The sequence below is a fragment of the Nyctereutes procyonoides genome, unplaced genomic scaffold (assembly GCF_905146905.1).
Source record: "Nyctereutes procyonoides isolate TBG_1078 unplaced genomic scaffold, NYPRO_anot_genome, whole genome shotgun sequence".
In the NCBI taxonomy this organism is placed as follows: domain Eukaryota; kingdom Metazoa; phylum Chordata; class Mammalia; order Carnivora; family Canidae; genus Nyctereutes; species Nyctereutes procyonoides.
The window spans coordinates 17,395,686-17,420,477 of record NW_026575159.1 but is presented as its reverse complement, the minus strand read 5'-3'; the positions used below and the strand labels follow the sequence as shown (position 1 = coordinate 17,420,477).

The following is a 24,792-nucleotide window of genomic DNA, read 5'->3' as shown; positions in this document are numbered from 1 at the left end:
AAGTTGGCTGGTTCTTCAATGGGTTGATACACCAGGATTTTGCACTCGAATTTATGACTTAGATTCATCACATTTATGCTTTATGGATCTTTGTGTACTTGTCCATCTTATCTTCCAGAATCTCAGCTGAGGATGAGAATCTCATTTCTCTTTAGGCTCCAGAGAATACTTTTTTTTTTTTTTGTCTTACTTGTCCTTGTGCAAAGTAGATTCTAAATATTCGTGGGATAGATCTAAATAAAGAAACAATTGTCTTTCCAAGCTAATAAATTAAGAAGAGTTTCTGTTCAATTAAATATGACTGCCACAGTTATCTAACACTTGAATTTCATGTATATTGGCTTATCTGATTCTACAGAAATGCTGTGAAGTGGGTATCAGTATACTCATTCTACAGATGAGGAAACTGAGTTTCAGAAACATGAAGTTGCTTTCTCATGGTCACACAGCTTAGTAGGTGGCAGGATTAGTATCTACAGCTTTCAGTGCAAAGCCTTGTGAATATGAAGGAGGATTACATTCTGACCTTAGCTTTACCACCTTTTGGTGGCTCCTGGCCTGCAGGTTTGGGTTCAGGCTCAAGCATAGGAGATGAGTCAGGGACATCAACCATGCTGGTTAGTTGAATCTGAGCAGAGTCAGGTACCACTGTGGGAGGTGGCTCCACATCCACATAGATATGATCTGTTGATGGCTCCTGGGAGGAGCTGAGGGATCCAGAGGGCTCAGTGGCTACTGGTGAATCTGAAAGAGCTAAAATGGAAGTACATCAGGTCAGAAAACAGGGCTGCAAAACAGGGAGGTCATTTCAAACACCCAGTACTGGGAATCAGACAGATCTGGATTCAAATATGGCAAGTTCCTAACATCTCTGACCCTCATTTTCCTTATTTATAAAATGACAGCAAAAAAAAAAAACAACCCATCTCATTGCGAGATAAATGAGATCATGATATAAGGCAGCTGGTCCATAATCAGGAATCAATAAATGGTTGTACTTATTATTGATCCTTGAGAGCCATTTTAAAAAACTGGTCACAAAGAAAATGCATATCAAGGTTTAGAGCACAGGTCCACTGCGTGGATTGTCTTTTCCCAGTCCCAGTTAACTCAGGAAAACTTTGGAGGCTCCAGAGGTCTATGAGCTCCCATCCCAACTCCAGGCTAGACTCTGGGTACATATTACATATGCTTGTCACGAAGCAGGGGTAGGTTCCTGGACTTTGTGATATATTTGACTGGATTGTTGATTCAGTAAAAACATCATAACACTGCCCTCTCTTGCCAAGGGTCCTCTTCTCTCCATTTTGTGCTGTAGAATCCAGTACTTCGAAACATTTCCCAGCTGGAGCCTCCATGGGTGCATGGCCTCCAGAGTTTGTTTTCAACAGCAAATTCAGCTTCATATACTAACTCAATAGGCATTTTCTGTGCTTAGCACAGAGACGAGAAGATCGGGGGTCAGAATAGAAAGCTCAAAAGTAGACTAGGGATGTAAGCTACTTGATTTATGAAAACTCTGGTAGCACAAAACAATAGGGAAAATAGACTCTTTAGGGGAAAAATGATGTACTCTATGGAGAAAAATGTAGTAGGACCCCTATCTTAAATCACATACAAACACAGAAAAATGGCAGATCTAAATGTAAAAGTTAAAAACATAACACTTATAGAAAAAAACATAAAACAACATTTTTGTGGCCAAGAATTGAGAAAGGGTTTTCTAACAAAATTCTGAAAGAACAAACCATTAAGTTTAAAATTCAAATGGATACGATTACATTAAAACTAAGAATTTCTGTTCAAAGATGGGGATCATAGACAGATTAGCAGTTATCAGACTAGGAGAAGATACAATCTACAGGATGCCTAGAAGAAAAGACAAAGAAAATTTAAAAAGAAACACATAAAAACATGGAGAAGTGATACAAGCAGGCAAATCACAGGAGGGACATCAAGATGGCACAAGCATGTGAAGAGATGTGTAAATTCAGTAGTAATCAGAGACAACCAAGCTAAAACAAAAATGAGATACTACTTTATATGCAGCAGAGTGGCAAAAACCAAAACAAAACAAAAATTCAGGAAGTTGGATAAAATCATGTGGTATGGAGGAAGAAGAAGAGGGTACTCCAGATGCTGTAATGGTAGGAATGTAAACAGGTATAGACTGGTATAGACTGGTGTAGACTGATATGAACCAGTAAAGCTCTCTAGAGCACCCTTTAGCAATACTCAGTGGAATTGCATGTGCACATTCCCGGTGAGCCAGTATATGGCAAAGAAAATCCCTTGCAGGATTCTCCTTCTGGCAGCACTCGCAAGGATATTCCTAACAGCATCATTTGTGGAAGTGAGGAGTTGGAGGCAGTCTAGGGGTCTAATATAAAGGAAAAGGAAAAGCAAAGTGGGATAGATCAGTAGGTAGTGTACACCCAGCAATAGGGTTAGATCTAAGAGCATAGCTTTGAGCAAAAAAGTTGGAAACCAGATAAAGATTACAGTGTCATATTATATATGTCCCTGAAATGGATTGAGATTTTACAAAGAAGGGCAGTGTGGGGTCTACAGTGGGGAGGGGGCTGGGCATGGGAATGGGGAATGAAGTACAGAAGGGCGGAGGCATAAGCCAGAAGCCTTGACCAGACCAGTGATGACTGCACAGCATGAAGAGAGAAGTTAACTCGGCACCTGAGATCCAAAATGGAACAAATCAAAGTTAACATCAAACATAGAAAAATGTCAGCGAGTGGAGGTAGAAGGAGCTGGAGTCACATTGGTGGAAGCCAACTTAGAGGAGCTGACCTGGATGTCAGTCCTAGAGTCATAGTCTGGCAGCTAAAGAAGCTGAGGGCACTGTAGCAGCAAATTCTTCAGAAAGCTCCACTTGACTGTGGGGCACCTCTTCATGTGGGGTCCCTTAGCAGGCCCTTGCAGGCACTACAGCTTTGTAGTCTGAAGCTCCGGAATCTAGAAGATGCTTCCTACCTTGCTCAACTTGGGTTCCATCTACTTGTGAGCTGAGGGCCAGTGGCTCCTTGGATTTACACAAAAACTGCTTCAAGCAGTTGATGGTGTAGGTGCCCACCAGGGTGCTCCTCCCAAAAGCTCTCCAGTCCACCACACAGATGCTCAGAGGTGGGTGTAGAAGCTCATTCTCAGGCAGCTCCTAGGAGGAGAGACCAGGGTGAAGTAGGGAGCACTGCCTGGGCTGAGCCCAGCTGCTGGTGCCCTGCTGACCTGTTCAGGGGCAGGATCAAAGCAAGCAGGCGTCCATCCCCCCTCTGCCCCTGCCTTGTCATTCTGTCCCTCCAGGTCACCCCTGCAGCTGGCCAGAAGTCTGGAGCTTTGCCTTCTTAGCTAGGGAATCATTACCCATTATATGAGGAGGTCACAAACAAGTCATCCCAGTTGTAACTTGAAAAAAAAAAAAAACAACAACAACAACAACAGACTGCCCAACTCTTTACGGCAATAGTCTTCAATCTTATTTTGTCATTATTTACCAGAACTCTCAACTCAAGTGAACGATGACCCAGGTCCATGATAGAAAACAGATGAGAGTGGATACATTAAAAGTGGGACTGAGGGTAAGGGGCCAGTGCCCTCCCTTTTGTATCCTCTGGTGGCCCCAGAAGCTCAGCAATGCCCAGTGTGAAAGGTTTGCAAACACCGTGCACTTTCTCTAATTCCACTCTCTGCTAATTTAGATGTGTCCATTGGAGCTAATTGTGTTGTGCAAAGTAAACTTTCTTCACAGTTAGTTCAAGATAAAAGCACAAAATGTGTGTTGAAATAAACAGAAGCTCGGGCATCAAAATACATTACTTTAGAAGCATAAGTTCACATGCAAGCCACTGACATGCTACATACAAATAATTAAAAAAAAATCTAACTACTAATATACATTTCATTAAGGAATCTTCTAGGCCAGTGGTTCACAAACTTTAGCATGCATCAGAGTCACCGGAGAGCTTTGTTAAGCCAGAAGGGTCTGGGCCCCAACCCCCAGCACTTTCTGATTGGGCAGAACTGGGGCAGGACCTGATAATCTGCATTTCTAACAAGTTCCCAGGGGATGCACACTTTGGGAACCACTGTCAACCTACTTTGATTTACTGAACCTTTAAAAGCAAAACGACACAACAGCAATAACAAAAGTCTATATCCTATTCTGAGATTCTTGCTTTTCACTAAATTAGACTGTTCTCCCTTGTAGGTGGTAGACACCCAAACTCCAAAACATCTCATCAAGGCCAAGTTAATGAAGGAGAGGGTCCCATCCGTGGAAATGAAGGGAATGAGTGGGCAGAAGAAGGAGAGGCTGTACCACTTCGAAAGCATCTGCCTGGATGCTGAAGTTTGGGTTGTTCTTGTAGCTCTGGATCACGCAGGACTTGACTCCTCGTCCCCCACACTCTATGAGGACCTGAGGGCGATCCACAGAGAGTAGCTGTACCTTCTTCATTTCTCGGACTCCCCAGAACAGGACCTGACAAGAGGACCAGCAGAGCTGTCACTTAGAGACCCCAGGAAGAGCTGGCATGCAGGCCCTGGCCTGGGCATGGGAAGCCAGATGTGCTACCTGGGAACTAAAGTACGTTCTTACAGCTTCCAGAGGGCCCCATCCTATCAGCTATGCCTCATATCCACCCCACAATCCCCTCAGACAAGGCAGGCAGGTACAGCAGTGCATCACTGCCCTTAGCCCCAAAGAACAACTCAGTCCTCCCCTGCAACATACCTCCACTCGGTATTTACTCAGCACAGGCCGGATGCTGGTGGGAACTGGGTAGATCTGGGCGACATCTGGTGGATCAACGGGAGGGAGCCCTTGCAGCCCAGATGAAGGGACCTACCACACAGAACAGTTGCTGGTTAGAAGGTTGGAGAGAGGCAAGGAAGACCAGAGCTGCCACACAACCACCTCGTCCACGTGACCCTAACTTAACAAAAGTAATATTTCCAGCTTAAAGTATAGACAAACAGTATCTTTTACCACACTTAATTATTTATTAATTGACAAATATTTATTCATTGACATCTTCACAAGGGTGACCAACATTTAGTGACCATTACAATGTGCCGTGAAGTTAATAGGTTAATAAGTTTTCGATAAGCTCATGATACAGAGGGGAGAAGAAAAGACAAGCGTGTCCTCAGGAGCTGGTGGAATAACACTAGAATGACAGACAGGACAGGGGTGGAGAAGGGCTCTGGTCCGCTTCTGAGCTCTGAGACTTGGCTACACCCCCCCATTACTCAAGTCTATGGAAGCGATACCTATTTAGTCAAAAAGAGACTACATCTTCATCAGTGAAACAGGAATAAAGACTTTTGAAGACAGACCTCAGGATGAAAAGGCATCTTTTCCTGTGCATCTGAAGATACAGAAGCTGTAGGAGGATAATCCCTGTGCTTCACTGTGATCGCACACGAAGGGCTTGCCAAGTCTATGAAGGCCACCCCACATTGCCTTCCAAACCTGGCTCCATGGCTATGTCTTCCAAAAAGCTGTCCCTGATTTGAAGGGATCCAGTCACTGTGGTGATTCTCCTACCCTTCAGTTCTTGGAATGCAGTGTGTCTTCTGTGGAAGCTTTGTGCAGAAATTAGTGAACTGAGCCTGGAAGCCAGGCCCCGCTTTGTGGCCCTTCCCCTCTCTGGGCCTCAGATATTGGGCCAGATGGCCCTCCAAGCCCCTTGAGAGCCAGATGCACTGGGCATGTTCGTTTGACTTGGCCAAGAGGAAGCCTCTGTTTACTTCATTCCATCCGCTAAGCCCCTGAAGCAGTGTTCCACATCCAGTGGGTCCTTGATAAATGTTTATTGACTGACAGAAACATTAGCTCCATATGCTCAAAAAAGCTTAATTGCTCATCAAAACAGACAAAGCACAAACATCACCATTTCTTCTTCACAGGCATATTCTAGCTGGCAACGGCAGATGTGGTTAAGCTAATTATAAGAAAGCTCAGACAAAGAAGACAGCAGACACTGTGGGCGCCAAGTAGGCTGGAGACAATGAAGCTGCAGAACCAGACTAGTAAAGGTGCTGGAAGCCATGAGGACACCCGCCCAGTACCGCCCAGCCTGAGTGACTCAGCCTGCAAAACCTCACCTCCCTGGGAAAGCTAAGTGTTTCTTCAGATCTGGAGGGAAAGCCACAAAACAGCTGTGGTGGTGGCAGAGGATGGTGCCCCTGCCTGGGCTTTTATAAAAGTACTGCATGTTGTGTAGTTTACAAGGTGCGTGGGGCCAGAGGAAGGATAAAGAATGGTTACAAAGGCAGGATGGTAAGCATCAGAGGTGGGTTGAATAGGCTGATCCAAAAGCTGATTAATATCCCAGTGGAGATAATATATTGGAACCTCAAAAGAGGTCCAGATGCAGGGCTAGGATGAGGACGCAGTCTGCAAAATTTAGGGAGGTACCACTCTCAGAGTCATGTATGACCTTGGTCCCAACCCTGCTCATCTGAAAAGTCACTGCTGCTCAGAAGACTTTCTGTATCCTCTGTGTGCCTTAGCTCATCATATATACTTGCGTTACCCCCGCTCTTCTTTGGTGCCATGGGTAGCACAGCCCAGAGCCCCATCGCTTGTTGGCTGTGTGAACTTGGAAAAGTCGCCCAGTGTCTCGGAGTCTCAGTTCTGTCATTAGTAAAGTGAAGATCATGATATCTAATTCATGGATTGCTGTGAAGAATGCCTGAGGCAGCATGCAAGGCACCAGGCACACCTTCCAACACATGTAAGTTCCCTAGGAGTATGGGTCAACTGGAAACAACAAAGGTGTAAACTCGGCTTCACACCGTCTTAATCTTGGATTCAGGTGATCTAGGATTACTAGTGCCCCAGATTACCTCAGAAGCAAATTTAAATCCTCTTGCAAGGAAAGTATTATCACTCTATACTCAGATTTTCTCTACATATCTTTGTGAATGAGTGAGGCGTGTTTGAAGATACTGTACTGAGAGTCTACTATATGTTTATTATTGGCTTCCATGTGTGAATGGAGATGAATCTCACACTCCACTTCCAATCCATCTCCTAATCTGTGGACTCTACCAGAATCTTCCTTTTTCATGGCTACACTCTTGATACAAGTCCCCAGTTCTCCAATCTGGATTCCCTGAAGAGCTTCTCAGTTGGCCTCCTTGTTTTCCCCTGCACCCCTTCAGCACATACTCAATCTAGCATCCATAATTTTCAACATAAATCAGACATTAGGCTCAAAATCTTCTCTTGGCTTCTCATTTTTTATAGAATAAAAGTCAAACTCCTTACACTGCTCTACACAGTCTTTTTCCTCTGACTTCATCTACATTCCATTCCAGTCACACTGGTGTCCTTGCTGGTCCTTGAACATGCCAGGCACACTTAATCTTTAGGGGCTGGCATTTGCTGCTCCCTCTCCATTGAATGCTCTTTGCCCAGATACCTGCATGGCCCACTAGCTCCTCCTCTTCAGGTCTTGACTTGAATATCACTTTCTCAGTGAGACCTCCGTGGATGCCTAAAATTTCAAACTTCCCCTTCCCCCAACACACACATGTCCACTCCACGCCTCATGGTGCATTACCTTTTCTTCTTAGCATTTATCATCATGCTGCTATTACATTATAATTTATGTAGTACCCTACATTATCTCCCCTTCCCCTTAGACTATAAGTCTTAATGAGAGCAGGTAGTTTTGCCTGTTTTATTCACTGATGAATTATTAAGAACATGACTGACACAAAGCAGATACTCTTTAATATTTGTTTGATTGCATGAATGAATGAGTGAAATAGTCTTGCCTTCAAAAAACTTACAAATCAATGGACATAAGCCTGTAAACAATTGACCTTACTGCAGCCAGAATTAAAAAGAAAAAGAGGTAATGTGCTATAGGATGGTTAGAAGAGAAAACATTTCATTTAACCAAAGTGAGGGTTGGGAGAACTTCTTGGAGGAGGCATCTCTTGTTCTGAACTTTGATGATGGCCATTATCCTAGACAGGTAGGTGCAGGATGGAGGTTGGGATGGGTGCAGTGGGGAGACATTTCAGAATGGGCTAATGCAGGACTAAAAGCAGAGTTGCACATCTATGTGGTGAAGTCAGGAAACCTGGAGCAGGCTGGCACACACAGGCCAGAGAGTATGCAGAGTAATATGAGGAAATATGAGGCTGAAGAAGCAGTCTGAAGAGGAGTTTTTAGGAGAGCTTGGATGCTAAGCTGCAGAAATCTGACATTCTCCTATGAGCTAGGCTTTCTTTCCATGAGATGTGAAAATCACACACACAAAGGTCATAGTCACACACACACAAAAGGTTCACAGTCACATTTGGGAAATTTCAGATCTTCTCAGGGTGTTGACCATGGTAGTGGGCATTCCAAGTCCTCAGGAGGGATATAATATGAGGCATTTTTCAAACGTTCTCTTCATTGTATCTAGAGAGACTGTATTTGGTGTTCCACAAAATAGACTTTGAGACATGTTTCTGGAGGTAAGAAGTGGGGAGCCATTGATGATTTCTGAAGAGGAGAGTGGAACGGGCCAACCTGTCATCTGGAAGGAATGTAGAGGATGATGTGAACAAGAAAAGGATAAGACGCTAGAAGACCAGGAAACATGAAGAGAAGAGTTACATGGCAGCTGGGAAGATGGTAACCGTTCATGGACAGGCTTGGTCTGGCCAAGAGTGCGGCCCCAGAGGGAAGAATTAAATCTGAGTCTGAGTTGTCAAGGCAGAGAACAGTGGCGAATAGTGGGGCCATGCACCAGGACTGCGCAGATAGGTGGCTGCTGGCTTGGGTAGGAGAGGGAAGTGGAGCCAGTGCATTCAGGCTAGACATGGAAAAGCCGAGTTATCAAATCTTTCCTGAGACAGGGAAGCATTTCAGTAATGAAAGTGGAAAGGCTGAAGCAAACCACCCACAGATGAAAACTGAGAGCAGCTGGTGACAAATGAAGGCATTTTCCAGCTCGTCTTCTCAGCACGTACGAAATCCACATACTAAGATTGTCACGCTGATGATCAAATTACTTTTTGAACAAGCAATCAAATGAGAAGTCCTAATGAAACCCTAATGAATTGGATCTCCTAGGCTGCTCACCTCTGACAATTAATGCAGCTGTCAGGAAGCAGCAGGATCCCCCCCTCCCCTCCACCCCCAGACCCTCAGCTCAGCAGTGGAGGGAGGGAAGACTGGAGGGGGGACTGTAGGCTTAGTGGGAGGAAGGGGGGCCTCGCTGAATGAAGGGAGGGGAGACAGCATGAAGGGAAGGAGGGAGGAAGAGGGGAGGGGTACCCTCACCATGGAGGGAGGGAGCGAGAGGAAAGGGGGCCCTCAGCATGGAGGGAAGGAAGACCATGGAACCCAGAGAGCATCCTTCAGGAAGCCTGTAGGTACCAGTCACCCAGCCCCTCATGGAGGGATTAGGGGATTCAGGCTCAGAGCAGAGAAAGCAGCTTCCAGTGGTTAAAAAGCAGCTGACTGAATCCCAGTTAACCTGAGCCTCAGCTTCTTGACACGCGAAATGGGGGCTTTGCACCAGATCTAGTTTTCCAAGCCGGCCGATCCTCTACCACTTTTACCACATGTGTTACTATCCAGTGAACATTTTCATGAGGTATTATTTTGCTTTGAAAAAGGGAACTTTGTGTTGCTAGGTTAAAAAGAACCACTTACCACAAATGAAAAGCAACTTTAAAAAGGAAACCAATGAAAACAGGTTATTGTAATATATAATGTGAAGCATTTCTTAAACTTTCCTTTCACTGTATTTGGACTGGTGTTCCAAGAAGCACACTTTGGGAAATGTTCCTATCGGTAACATTCATCTTTTTAAAAGGCACTTTCAGGTGTTCCCTGCCCCATTATACTTTCCAGCCTCTCAGCAATCAAGGAGTCCATCAGTATAGCCAGATTCTAGGCCCTGACCTGCCATGTTAAGCAAGGCTTTACCTCTCTATTACCAGCTCAGTTTCTTCACGTGAAATAAATAGGTGGGACTAGACATTTTGCTTTAATATTCTGTGGCATACTACTACTACTAATAAAATAGGTGGTATTTGTTGAGCATTAATTCCATGCTAGTCACTTTCAGTAGACTGATCATCATCCCCGTTTTGCAGGTGAAACAAAGAGATTAAGTAGCTTACCCAAGGTCACACACTACTCCGTGGTGGAAATGAGATCCATACCCATGGGATCTGACTCTATCACCTTTCCTCTCCCTGGTCTCTATGTGTGAGGAGTACTTGCTTTATAGTTTTTCTACCAAGTGAATTTTTAAAAATGGGATTTCTAAAAAACAGGCTTACCTCTAGAGGAATTGGTCAGACCCAAGGGTAAAGAGCCACCTGCCTCAATGAATGCAATGGTCTCTGATAGAGGCCCTACCCTGGTCACTTCTTTTCCAGGTCTTCTCCATGTCCCATTTGGTTTTCCATTGGGCAGTCAGACCTAAGAATCTCAGCTTCCCCCCAGTATCCTGCCTCTGCTTTCTGGAAAAGTCTTCCGAGGCACATGTTCATAAATTCCCCTATGTCTTAGTGGAACTGATTAAGAGTTCCCTGTCCTCAGGAAACTATGTGATGCGGTGTAAGAAGCAAGAGGCTTTAAAGGTCTCAGTTCAGCTCTTAGCTGCATGATGAGTTTGGCCAGTCAACTGCGACAATCCTGGGCTTATATTCTGGAAAATGGGACTCATAATACCTCAACAGGGTTGAGGGAAGTCTATGTGATGAAAGTTATGTGAGGCAGCAATCATCACATGTGGTGAGTGCCCACAGGTTTGCTCCCTTCTTCCCCTTATTCTCTCATGGTCTGTATGAGCTCCAGGACTTGCATATAGGGCTGCTCGAGCAGTGCTGGCCAAACCCATAAGGATGTTTCATCCTGGGACTCTGACCTATAGGGGCTCTAGATATAGCCTGTATTACCTGAACTCTTAAGTGGCAGTTCCCAGATCCCAAGAAGGAGACACTTTCAGACCCAGGACCAGTGATCTAGCACAGCTTCTCTGGCCAGGAAGACAAAATAGATTTCCAGTGCAGATGACACTTTCAGTTCACATACCTGTAGCAGTTCAAATACAGCAAGGAGGTCCCCTCCAGAGAGGCTTCCACAAAAGATGGGGTGATAGCACAGTCTGGGTGGCTCATAGTCCTGGTCAGCTAGTTTCACAACAGGAGCAGCCACTGTGGCACCCAAATATTCTGGCTTCCCCTAAGGCAGAAAAGAAAGGAATTTGTCCCTGATGGTTACCTACCTAGTTCTGACCTGCATCAATGCACTTTTAAAAAACTGCCAGCCTCAGTGTCTCCCTCTTGCTACTAAGTCACTCTCTTCTTCCGCCAAGAACCTTTTATCCCTTACCAAGGCCAGGAGGTCAGGGGAATCCATTTGGACTCCCAGGGAAAACTTCTGGGCACAAGGCTCTTAGGGATTATCTCTCTTCTCAACAAAGGGGGCTCAGTGGATTAAGTTAAATAATCATCTAGGTAGACTTGAAGGGGAAAAGAAGAAATAGGTGGCACCAAACATTCCAAAAGCTCTCCAGGGCAGAATACCACTGTGGTCAGGAACACGAGCTTTGGAGTCCAGGCAAACCATGAGTCCATGAGCTACTTTCTAACTCTATGGCCTTGGGCCATTTACTCAACTTTTTTGAGTCTCACGCCTTAAAAGTGATTCAAAATAATACCTGTTAATGGGGCTGTGAAGATTGACTTAATAGTATATGGGCTTTGCACAGTGACTGGTATACAGTGAGTGCTCAATACGTGGTAAGATGATGATGGTGATGAAGGTCAGTATATTCAAGTGATAGAGCAGTTCTGCCCATTTTTCTTGGTAATAAGAGGCCATTGAAGCATTTTTGTATGTGTGTATGTATGTGGGCCTCAAGATACTTTAGGAACTATGGGAGGGCACCATGTCCTTCCTCCAGGAGCAGCATGGGGCTAGAGCATGGGGCTGCCTTGCTATTTATCTCAGGAATGGCTGGAATGTAAACTCCATGTAGCAGCATTGCCTGTTTTACTCACTGCTGTGTCCCCCAGCACAGGGCAGGCACTCATTACATTTATTGAGTGAAAGCTGTTGCATTAATGACTTTGAAGGGACAGGGACAGCACCCGCATTCAGCACAGGGCTTCAGCTGCTCTGTTTCATTCCCTTGGGACTCAAACCAGCACTAGCATTCCTGGCTATAGTAAGAAACTTGGTTGAGGGGGAAATGGGGTTTAGTTTAAACTAATGATTATTTGATGATTTTATGATTATTTTAGATGATTATTTTGACTTTAAAACAAACAAAGCTGCCTACTTGTATCCACTGGTGGGTTCAGAACTGTACTTCATAGGATGGAGTTATGGCAACTGGATGCAAGTGGTCTGCTCTCTATTTCATCCATGACCCTTACTGGGAATAATTAAGTAAAATTGCCTTGGAATAAAAGAGCAAACTTAAACCTGAGCTAATTTGCCAAATAAAAACACATTGCTTAGAGAAGCAGCGGGCCCTAATGAGGGTACAAGCCACTGGGTGATGAGAGAAAGTTTTAGACTGGAGGCACATTCTGGCAGAGTTGGAATGTAATCATCTGATCACCACTAGAAGGCTGTGGGCCTGGGTGTAGCTGCAGCCCACAGGTGTAAACAGAACCTTCTACATGTCTACGTGTATCTCTCCAGGAAGAAAATACAGTTTTCATATATTTTTTTTCTCTCCTACATTTTCTTTTGGTTTTGAGGTAAAAATGTAGGCTTTGTTTTTCTGTGAAGGGTCTGGTTCAGGTGGGGCCCAGGAGGGCAATAATAGAATGGAGATCAGATCAAGAAGGGGTCCGAAAAGCAAAGGGACAGCAAAGGAAAATCCACGTAGTACAGTAGGTTGGTTTAGGAGTTGGCAAAGATGCTTGATTATGGTTACTGATTTTCAAATTAAAAAAATACTTAGGACTGGAATCACATTGTTTCATTTTGTTTTTAAAGATTTTTATTTATTTATTCATGAGAGACACACACAGAGAGGCAGAGACATAGGTAGAGGGAAAAGCAGGCTCCCTCTGGGGAGCCTGATGCGGAACTCGATCCCAGGACTCTGGGATCACGCCCTGAGCTGAGGGCAGACTCTCAACCCCTGAGCCACCCAGGCGTCCCTGGAATTGTGTTGTTAGCAACAAAATTGAAAAGGTATCGATTTTGTGGCTGTCTATACAGAAAATCTATACTATATTCATAAGAGTAGAACTCGTGTTCCATAAATATATACAATTTACAGCTGGAGGAATAAGGTACAGGGAGAGTGACATGGAAAAACAGAATGTGTGTGTCTAAAGGGGTATAGCCATACCAGCTACTCCCACATTTGCAGGAAAGGATGGACACAAGAGGCTAGGTTCAAGTTCTGGTTCAGCCTTCTGCTACCTGTGACCTTAAACAAGGCATTTGACTTTCCTGGGTCTCTGGTTCCTTCTCCAGGAAGCAAGAGGGGTTCATACTCTTCAAGGTCCCTGCTCATCCTCTACAATTCTCTCATGCTAATTTCCTCCTGACCTTGCACCAAGATCAGAGCTGCCAGCATGCTTGAGGAGGTGAGGAGACATAGGAAGGCTTCCTGGAACAACTGTTGTTCTTAATATTTCTGTGCTTTGTCAACTTCCCAAGGGGGCCATGACATCAAAGAAAAGAAATAAGCCTTTGCCTCTTATCTTAGACTTTTTTTTTAATTTAAAAGAGAAGAAAAATAAAATAAAAAAAGAAGGTTTGTCTTAGTAATTAAAAAAAAATCCTCCAGTAAGCTTTTGAATCTACTTAGTATGGAACACAAACATCGTTGGAGAGGAAAAGTTTTGGTTAACATCATAACAGAAATGGGATGGAGACAAATGTGTTGTTGCTGGGCTTGGAATCAAATCCAAGAGGAAAAAGAGACCCAGCTACAAGGGTCTCTGAACTGGTGACAGTCCCCACCCAGTTCTCTCCCTGCAAGTGAGGTCAGTAAACTTACCTGCAGTTTTCAGGAGGCCTGGACATTTTTTTGAATATTTTATTTATTTACTTTAGAGAGAGACAAATAGACAGAGAGAGAGGAGAGCACAAGCAGGGGGAGGGACAGAGGGAGAAGCAGACTTCTTGCTGACCAGGGAGCCCAATTCAGGATTGGATCCCAAGACCCTAGGATGATGACCTGAGCCAAAGGCAGACCCTCAACGTACAGACCCACCCAGGCACCCTGAGGCCTGGACATACTTATTGAGCATTTTTACTGAGCAGCAATAGGGACATAGCTGGAGGTTGGGTACAGCTGCAGGTGACTTCATACAAGTATCTTATTCCTGAAGAAGCATGTATGGACTAAAGTTTTGTGGCCAGGATCCTATTCTAAGTACAATTGAATGGGAAATCTAAGTGAAAAAGCCCTTAGTAAAGCAAATGACCACCACCCATTTTCCTGGTTCTGTAATTCATTGTTTTCCCAGGTCAGAATGGCTTGTGGGCACCTGTAGGTCCTGAGCAGTCACAGGCTGGCTAGACAAAGGAGGTCAATGGGCTGCAGTCCAGTCAGCACCTCCTGGGACACTCACCACTGCGTCACTGTCATAGAGCTCCACCACCACCGAAGGCGGGGACTCTGCTAGCTCTTTCTGGTCTCCATGCAATACCAGGTCATTGAACAGCAGCATCTGGTTCCAAGTAGGGGAGAGGGTCTGGGAAATGACCTGGACGGTGAGGCCAAAAGAAAAGCAAAAGATCATTGGAGAGGGCTGAAGGGAGAGGGGTGCATTCACTCAACAGTTCCTGATGGAGGACGAAGAGAACCCACTCCAGTCATACCCCTTCAGTCATTTAACATCCAAGCCACAGCATGCTAGATGCTAGGGGTTGCAGATTCCTTGTCCTGAAGAGCTTACATAGGTTCCTGAGTAGAGCCCTCTGTAATGATTAACATCTTATTTGCATACCTAATTTCAACTCAAGCCTCCCAGAAGGGCTGTGCTGGTAATGTAAGCTACACTTTGTTGAGCCCTGTATACCAGCTGTCGCACTTTGTGGTCTCCTTCAAACTTCACAACCACTCTGAGAGGTTGACAGTTACGTGTTCATGTATTATAGATCAGGAAACCAGGGCTCACTTATCTGGAGCCAGCAAGTGGCTGAACTGGGACTCAACTTGAATCTTCTGGCGCCAAAGCCTAGGCTGCTAACTTCATCCACTCTCACCAAGTAGATGCTAATATTTTATGGAAGGGCACACTGAGGATGAGGAAGATCTAGTGGATCTTCACGTATGAACAAATAAAATTTTGTCACTCAAAAGTGGGATTTAACTCTAATATTCCTTCTATGGAATTCCACTGTTCTGTGGATATTTATTTGACTGCGTTGAACTAATCAGAGTCTCCAAACTAACCTTCACCATTTTGCATGACATCTTTTTCTCTGCGATAGCAAACTGTGACGTTGGTTATTGGCTGTGTCCATCACACGGATGGATTAACCAAAGAACCGAGGACAACAGTCTGCATTATTGGTTTAGAACCATGAGTGTTTCACCTGGAAGTGGTTCACAGCCCCTCTGTCAGGCCATTCAACGGCTACCCTCAGAAGGGGGCATGTTATCAGTCTTGCCTCCTCTACTCTAGTCAATTAGATGTTTGGACATCTGCCAGTTTCACAGAGCTGAACACTGGGGTTGTCTGCAGGATGGGTGGATTCTGTACCTGGCACAAAACTGGTCTGTCAATGTGTGAGGCTAGTCCTGGAAAGAGGCCCCAGAGTCACATTTCCCTCTCTTCCAGGCTGTGCAGACAAATAGGTGATGTCACAGCACAGAGGGTGCTGGGACATGGGGAATTTCCACACCCCCTCTGAACTACACCCTTGCTTCTCACTCTGCATGCGGGATGGGGAGAGGTGGTCAGAGAGGGATCCAGCCTGGATCTACTTCTTCAAAGAACAAATCAAAATGGCATCTAGGAGTTTTATGTCAGGAGGCATCTCTAGTCACACCATTAAACTGTTCGCACTGTGGTCAGGAGAGAATTTTTTATTGTTTTTCTTCAATGTGAGTCATAAAAATACTATGCATTTTACTGTTTCCTTCCTTTCTTGCTTTTTGCTTTTAGAGTACTTTATGCTTCAGACACTGATGTTTTTGACACGAATCCCAGAAAAAAATCTTTTGAACTTTTTGGACAGGAAAAAAATGGCTTCAACCAACTTACAAACAGGAGTTACGTAGTTGCAATGAAAAATGACCCTAGGTGGGTGTCTGACATCACAAAGAAACATGGGTTTTTCATTGGTTTTAAACATAGAAATGCGAAGTCTTTCACAGTATGCATGCAACACGTGATACCAAAGTGATTTATGATCCTCACAGCGTCTTTCATATAGAAATATTCTGATGGCTTTCTTGACACCTTGGGCTATAAATACCACTTAATAAGATTCCAGATACCGGCATTCATCTACTCAACATATATTTCTTAGCACATTCAACAAACAATGTGCTAGGCACAGTACTAGGCACCAACACGGCATGCTCAATCACTATTTGCAAGAACAAATGAATGACACTGGCCTGTCCTCAGAGTTGTTCCCATGAGTATAAAGGCCCTGTGGCCACCTTCACTAAAGGTGAAGGTACTAAAAGGCTCACCCAAACAAAAATACATTCTCGCACTTCTCTGCCAAAGTGTTCATGACTAGCTTCTCTTCTTCAGGGCTTCCTTGAGGAGTTATGCATTATGACTGTGTTTGCTGCCATCTGGGAGATTCTGGTAGTACTTAGCTGACACTTTGAAGAAGGAATGAGATACTATGGATGAAGCATGGCTTTTGAATCATATATCCCTGGGATAGAACTTTAGTACCATCACCTGCCTCAACTTGGGCAGGTGATTTAACCCCTGTGAACCATCACTTCCCTCATGTAAATGGGGTTAGTGCCAATGTTGTAGAGTTGTGATGATCACTGTCTGAGATAAAGTGTATTAAGTGCCTAGTACACAGTCAGTGCTCAGTAAATGTTTTTTGTCCACCTGACTCCACCCCCGCCACACTATTTATCAATAAGCAGATACTGAACATCTCCCACATGCAGTCTGTGTATTGGGTACTCTTGTTTAATAGGAGACAGTCTGTGTCTTCAGGACTCTGATTCCTTAAAATATCAGCTTCTGCACTGTCCCCACCCCCACCCCCCGTGATGTCCTCTCCTGTCCTCTAAAGCTCCTCTCAGCCACTTGGTCCCTTTGCCCTTTTGTCTCCAAACCTTTCTCTTTGAGGAGCTGTCTCCCTTTCCCTTGATCCTTTGGTCACCAGAATAACTGGATTCCCCTTCTGAGATATTTCAGATCATGACGTCACTTTAAAAAGGACTGACTGCAGGACCAACCCTGCTGAGACTTTTTCTCTGTGCTCCATGTGGTTGGTTCAGGCAGGTGCTACCAGGTGAACAGTGGAGCTCAAACATGATCGTAGGGACCCCAGGCTCAGCTTTCCTCATCATGAAGAGTGCGAAGGTGGGGCATATCCTACACATGCTCTGAGGCAGCACAGCACTGAAACAGCAGGGAAATCAGAAACTTTGCTTACCAAAAGGGAAGCAGAGTAGTTAAGCAAAGTGGCTTTGGAACTGGACCAACGTGGGTTTCCATCTTGGCTCTACCACCTTCTACCTATATAGCCCCTAAGCCTTACCTTCTCATCTGCAGAATGCAACACTAATAACATCCACCTTTAGGCTCTAGTGAGATGTAGTAAACAACATGTATAAAATGCTTAACATTATGCCTGGCACATGGGAAGCTCTTAATAAATGGCAGCTATTATAACTAACAAAAATTAAGAACTTGGTTCAAAAGTATGGAGGCAAAGTCCAGAGCTCAACAGGAGCTGTTTTCCCATTCAAATGATTATTTGATAAATACCATTTATTCCTTTGAGATAGGAGTCCAAATCAAATGAAGGTACTGGATAGAGATGCAAAATAGGAAGATAATTACAGCCTAGTGGGCTCATTCAAACTCCTTCCCCATCCAGGGCTCCAGGATCACCAGGGCTTAGAATCCCACAGTTTTGTGGCAAGTGGAGGAATGCTTCAAGGGATTCTTTGAGAATCTTCCTTGCTTCTGATGGGAAGCCTTGATGACAATAATAACAAGGAGTCACATAGAAACTGTTACAAGCAAGGCACTGTCCTGAGTGGTTTATTCTCTGGGAATTGTATACGATGTCATCATCATGAGGGCTTTGCTTCAAGAGTTTGGATCAGAACTCAAACAATGTGTCTCCAGAGTCTATACTCTTAATCACTGAGCTATGCACTAACTCCCAAAACACAGGGAAGAGAAAGTAGTCTGGAGTCTTCATGCCTCATGTGTTTTCATGCTCCTTCACTAGGTGAAGATGCAGTCACTTTCCTTCTGAGGTCTCTCTCATCTCCCCCCCTCAGACAGAACTAATCTAGCTCTCCATGGCTCTTGGAAGACTTTGTCTAGCCCCGCACTATGGGGTTTTCCGGGGTGCAGCCCCTGAGCCCAGCATGGGACCCGTCATAGAGCAAGCAGCCTGCAGGTGCTGGAGAAATGGACGAAATGATGATTCATATTATGATCTAGGTTGGTGTGTCACAAATCAAATGCAATTTCCCAGGGCATGGGCCTCTCTTTGGAGAGACATGGCAGCCTTTGTAACATCAGCCTATGTAATGACCACCATTCATCAATCACTTTATACACTTAATTTTGTGCTTCTTTACAACAGTCCTATTTTTAGACAACAGATTGAGGTTTAGTGAGTAAGCGTGGCCAGAGAATAGATGAGCTACTCAGGTCTCTTTGAGTCCTCGGTGTTTGTCTTAACAACCAGAGATGGTGAATCCCTTGTGAACTCTTCCCTCTCAGAACACCGAATCCTCAGAGAACAGAGTCAATCCTTGGAGAATATGATCTAATGGGAAAAATATCCAATTGGACACCTGCTGATCAGAGACCCTTCTACTTTTCAGCACTTAGTGTATAGGAAGAGGGGAAAGCCCAGAGAAAACTGGTATAGACCCATTTGCTTTAATCCTTACAACATCCATTAGGAAGTTGTGTTTTCCAGAGTGAGACACCACATTGTACAGTTAAAAGTGTGCAAAGCTCCACAGCTGGTAAGTAGAAAGCAACAGTACAAAGTCTAAAGCTTCCTAACTACAAAGCTGTAAAATGTTCCTCCTTGTTAAGACCTGTCACAAAGGTTGGATCATAAGCCTCGAGATGTGCCAGGTCTCACTTCTTCTCCTCATCCTTCTTTCCCCACACGCTTCCTTCACCTCAGGTACTTGCTTTCTCAGCTGCAGGACAATGGGTCACATTGGAACAAGAGGCCTTCCCTATGCCAACTCTTCCTTGCACATGTGCTTTGGAATCTGAAAACCTGCATACCCAGAGACGCAGATATTTGCAACATGTTCTTGCTTTTTCCTTTTCTGGGCTCTGCTGTGGACCAGCTGTGGGCTACCGGAAGAAGACAGGTGGGCTTCCCTGGTTACCTTTGTGGTCTGGCAGTGGGAAAGGAACGTGACCTTGGCAAAAGGATCTGAGAGTCCACTGCTGTCGGCTGCGATGAGGCCCCGGGCTTGGTACATGTGTGCTCTCAGCTGAAAGACATGCCGGTCTGGGGACAAATAGTGGAAAGGGACAGGCATCAGTGGGCTTTTCCCAACAGTGAGGGGGAATAGGTGTTTGTGCCGTGTGCATCTGCGGGTGTGTCCAGAGGCAAAGACTAGGAGCATCACCAGCCTCTGAAACTGGAGTGGAAGCAGTGAAGAAAGGTGGAGGGGGCATTTATGAGTACCTCAGAGCCAGGCATTGTCTTTGGCACCTTTACCACATCCTGGGTTTTAATCTTCATAACATCCCTGTGATTATATATATAATCATCCCCATATACGTATGAGGAAAATGGCTCACAAAAAGGCGATAGAATTCTTCCAAGTTTGCAGAACTATCAAATGCCAGAACCTGGATTTCACTTCTATCAGATTCCAAACTCACCTTCTCTTTCCAAAATACCACATTTTATGTTTTTGTGATCTCGTTGTTTCCATTGGTGCATGCGCTCACTCATGTGTGTATATTTAAGAAAGGGGCTGCCCTGCTAATAGCTTTTGCTTCAATAAACTCTTGGGTCAGTCACTGATCCATTCTTCCATTCAGCCACCCAATGTCATTTTGAGTGCCTACTGTGTACCAGGTACAGTCTGGTCTCAGGATTCTGAAGTGGCCAAGCCAGCCCCTGCCATCAGGGAGTGCCAGGGAGTGGGGAGAAGATAAGACAAGCACCTACACTCCAGTGACAGGCCAGGGACTCACATCCTGTGAGAAATGCAGGCAGAGGACATGGATGTGAAACGCAGAAGTGAGCACATCTGTTGACAGGACAGGAGCAGAGAGAGGGCTGCAGGTGAGGGCAGACCAGGGTTTGGTGGGGGAGTCCCAAGTGAGAGTTGACTTAAATTCCTAGGTTCATGGGACTTTGTAAGGCCCCTCTTGCTTTTTACGTCTTCTTATCCCCTTCCCTATTCCCGTTCCCCATCTCCCCAAAGGCAACATTATACTGTGCTCAGGATATGAGTGTTTTGTGTTGATGTGGGGACTGGGATACAGGAACCCTCACATACTAATTTGACTAGCTCTACTTAGTTAAATTAAGGGTGCAAATACCCTCCCCCGACCATGCCACTCCTAGACTTATGTCACACAGGTCTATACATGGACTCATACAAAGTCACTATCCCTCTCTGTGCCTTTATTTCCTCACCTACAAAATGGGGATAATAACCCTACGAAGAACTATTATTGATTTAACTAAGTAGAGCTAGTCAAATTGATAGATCAAAGGACTAAGAATTTGATGCCTGGCATATGGGAAGAACTTTATTAGTGGTGTGGCTGTTACTATTACTCAATATCTGTGATAATAACAGTTGGGGGCCACCTGGGTGTCCCTCAGAGCCCCCAGCTGCAGCCACATAGGCAGTACAATGCACAACTCTAAGGGGAGCCATTTATTTAGTTGAGGTTTTTGTTTTTCTAAAACCCCTTATCAGCACTGCCCCTTAGACTAGTAAATTCAGTTTCCTCTTCACTCTTACGATTTGGTGACCCACCGTTATAGTTCACTTTTCACACTTGTGGTTAGTAGAGACAAGTCTGATCGCCCCCACTAGACAGCAGGACGCCCCCTGTCTCATCTGTGCATCCCCTGCTAGTTTTCCCACCGCGCCTGCCATATGTAGGTGCAAATTAATTATTGGTTGGATGGATATTTTCTGAAGCACAAAAATAAGTGAAGAAGCAAAATTCTCCAGTGGGCTTGGAAGGCCGCCAAAGCCATCAAAGTCAGTGCACAGCAGAGAAAGTTTATTAGGTCACTCCATGGAAATAACACACTGCAGAGGGTTTCTGACCCTCTTTGGAAAGCTTTGGAAAAAAAATCTTTCCTCTCCTTTGAGTTGTTAGTAGCTGGGACAGCAAATATGTCCAGGTAGCTTAGATCTCTAGAGATAGTATCTACAGAAATAACAAGATAACTTGATGTGGGTATCTTTCATTCAAAGATGAAAACTCTTTAAAGAAAGGATGGAAAGCAGTGCAAATAAAGCAGGGTTGGGAGAAGTTCACTTCAACGTTTACTAACTATGTGATCTTGGGCAATTTCTAAGCATTTCTGATACATCCTATTTCTCTCTGTAAAATGAAGAAACTACCCAGGGTTGATGTGACAAATAAATTCAGTCTAAGGTATAAAGTAGAGGACACAATGCTTGGCACATGGTAAGGGTTATGCACTTTCCAAAAAGACAGGGGTGAGCTTTCCTTGCTTTTATGCATTGACACTGGGCATGGAAGCCATGAGCTGAACCACTGGATAAATATCCCTAGAACCTTGTCTTCTCCAACTAGTGAGCCACTTAAATTCCACTGGCAGTCAAGGTCAACCAACATCAGAGGAGCCTTGTGTAACACAGAAAACCTGGATTTGTGGAAGCTCTCCTATGCTTCCAGCACCAGCTCAATTCAAATTTATCTTCAGTTGAAGTGAAGGTGAAACCGCAGTCTACTATGTCTGAAGATCCTGCAAATTGAAGCCATTTGGAAACAATGCAAATTGCAACTGTAAGGCAGTTTATTATATTTATAATCCAAAATTATGTGAAAATGTAAATAACAGCACCAGTAGAAAATATCTACATAGAAGAATGGATTACATAAAGCATGCTGAATTTCTAAAACCAATCAAGAACCAAGCTAAAGAAACACAAGTGATCCCAGTGATACCAGTTCCCACTAGGTCATTACTGTTAAATGTAAATGCTGTTTATATGTCAAAATCCTAGTTCTATTGAAAAGGAATTCCACACGTCATATCAGAGCAAGAACTTACAATGTGTTTTTAAAAGACATCTTCTGCTTCAAATGTAAACTCAATCTATATAATCTGCCAAAGAAGAAACCCAAATTGCATTCTATTAGCAGAAAAACAAATTTTTACTCCAGATGTATTTAACGGCTTCACTTTGTTCTTTTGAGATGGGACATTGGAAAGTAAGGAAGAAAATTTAGAAACTGTATTTTGAAAAGATTAATAAATTGATCCAAAAATAATGTACAAACAGCTCACACATGCCACCCTCCTCATCGTTTTCTCAGAAGTCCACCAGAGACACCTAATGACCCCCAACGGACATCATACCTTGGTAGAGCAGGTTGGCTGGGGGTTGATTAGCGCCAGCCACTTTGGAGGACATTTCTGCTTCATAGCCTACTGGCAAGTTGTCCAACATGGCACTGGAGTGTCTGGTGGAGCCCAGCCAAAGGTACACATCGACTTTTGCTTGCACTGACCAACCAGCTGGCCGTTTTCCAGGAAGCTGGGGAGAGGTTACAAGGAAGACCCCTTCATTAGTAGGAGCCTCACTCTTTGAGAAAAAAGGTTCTGTGGATCTGGGGACATACCCAGGGTAGGTATTCAGAGAACAGTTTTCAGGACCTAATCTTATATCAAAATGAGACCAGTGACCCCAGTTGCCACCATGTACCATTCCAGAGGAGGATCCAGGTTTAGTGGGGCCTGAAGTTCAAGTAGCTACTTCCAAGCCCTAGATCATTTAAATCTAACATGAGGGTATGATTATTGCCCCCTGTTTTATATTTGAGGAAACTCAGGCTCAGAGGGGCTTAAGAAGTTCCCGAAGATCGCTCAGCTTGCAAGTGACAAAGCCAGCACCCAAATCCAGAGGAGATAATTCAGAGCCAGGTGCTGACTTCTCGACCAGAGACAGTTCCAGAGCAAGGAAGGTGCTGGCTTCTGTACCCCCATTGCTTGCCTCTTCCAACACTGAGTTGAAACTTCCTTTCCCAGAACTTCCGGGCACCTGGAATTTCAACCACAGCTTCTCTACCTCTTTGCTTCATTCAGAAGGACTCATGTGCTTCTTCCAAAAGTCAGGCCTCCTTGTGCTTGAAGAGACCTACCTGTCTACTGCTGTCCTTTCTTAACCATCTCTAGTCCCTTCATTCCTTCCTGATGCAGCGTGGTTTCAAGTTCACTTTTTACCCTGCATGCTCTCCTTTGAATGTACTCCGATTTGGATTTCTATTTATGTTTGCTTGAATCTGTGCGTCTTAGTGTAAATAGTATGTGTCTGCACATACAGATGTGCATATGCAGGTGCATGTGCTCTCAAGATGTGGAGGATATAACTCAATGCAGTATGGCTTCTTTATTTCCTAGTCACCAGGGTTAGGGGACTCCTTCCTCCAACTAAGGACTCCCAAACCCCAGACTCAGCTGTGTTCAGGATTGATGGCAAGACTTTCATTCTGAGAGTAGCTATCTCTCCAGATCTTGTTGACTCGGCTAAGTGTCTCTTAGTGTTTCCTCAGATTTCCGGTCCATATTTTCCCCTTCCTTACAAACCACTTCTTTTCCAGAAAGAATCACAAAATCCTACATGAGAGGCTACAGTTTGCTCTGACAGATTTCAGGGCACCCGTGGAGAGCACCTGAATCCAAAATTGAGCATGGTTGTTTACCTTTCTATCTTGCTCTGTGGGTTCCTTAAATGGATTTTCAGCAACTGAATTTAGTAACTACCTGAAGTGCCACTAGGCCTTCCCGAGGCAGTGGGGTGGGGAGGGCAACACAACGACCAAGACACACTTCCAGGCCCCCTGTCATTAGCTCACATCTAGACAAGGAGGCCGACTTTCATTCATTTATTCAAGTGGAAGGTCAGGTGTAAGGGAGAAAATGCTAAGAGAGCAGAGAAGCAGTAGCAGGTATTTCCATCTTTTCTTTGTGAGTCAAATATTTCACTGGGCTTTAATGGATACTTCAGGAGTTGGACCAGTGAGAGAAGGCATCCCAGGAAGAGGGAAGGCGAGAACCAAGATACAAGGCTGGGAACTAACTGTGGTGATACAGGCTAACATTTAGTGATGCTTACTCTGAGCCAAGAAGGGATTTGCTAAAAGCCTTCAGAGGAGAAAGAGAATGACACAGACAAGGCTGAGGAATCTTGCTCATTATGTGGACAAGACATGGTAATTCACACAAACCGTGCTGAAGTTGGTCAACCGGTATTAGAAAGAGAGGGTGTGCTTGCCTTGTAGAGATTTCAGTCTGTGGCACAACCCAGCCACCACTTGGTGCTGCATCCTAGGGAAGGCTGGATTGAAGGCTGGGGTCCTGAGAAGTGACTGGACTCAGGAGATGGGATTCAGATGGAGGCG

At 44.6% G+C, this 24,792-nt stretch overlaps 1 protein-coding gene across 1 annotated transcript in view; it reads right to left on the bottom strand.

Annotated features, from left to right (window-relative positions):
• The window catches only part of FER1L6 (fer-1 like family member 6), a 115,496-nt gene that overhangs the window by 44,616 nt on the left and 46,088 nt on the right, over positions 1–24,792 (bottom strand). Inside the window, exons 18-25 of the mRNA XM_055314259.1 lie at positions 22,751–22,928; positions 19,545–19,669; positions 14,587–14,721; positions 11,072–11,221; positions 4,745–4,855; positions 4,331–4,492; positions 2,989–3,169; positions 527–753 (exon numbers count right to left, since the gene is read on the bottom strand). Of these exons, the coding sequence (XP_055170234.1) occupies positions 527–753; positions 2,989–3,169; positions 4,331–4,492; positions 4,745–4,855; positions 11,072–11,221; positions 14,587–14,721; positions 19,545–19,669; positions 22,751–22,928 (1,269 nt within the window). The remainder of the gene's footprint in view (positions 1–526; positions 754–2,988; positions 3,170–4,330; positions 4,493–4,744; positions 4,856–11,071; positions 11,222–14,586; positions 14,722–19,544; positions 19,670–22,750; positions 22,929–24,792) is intronic.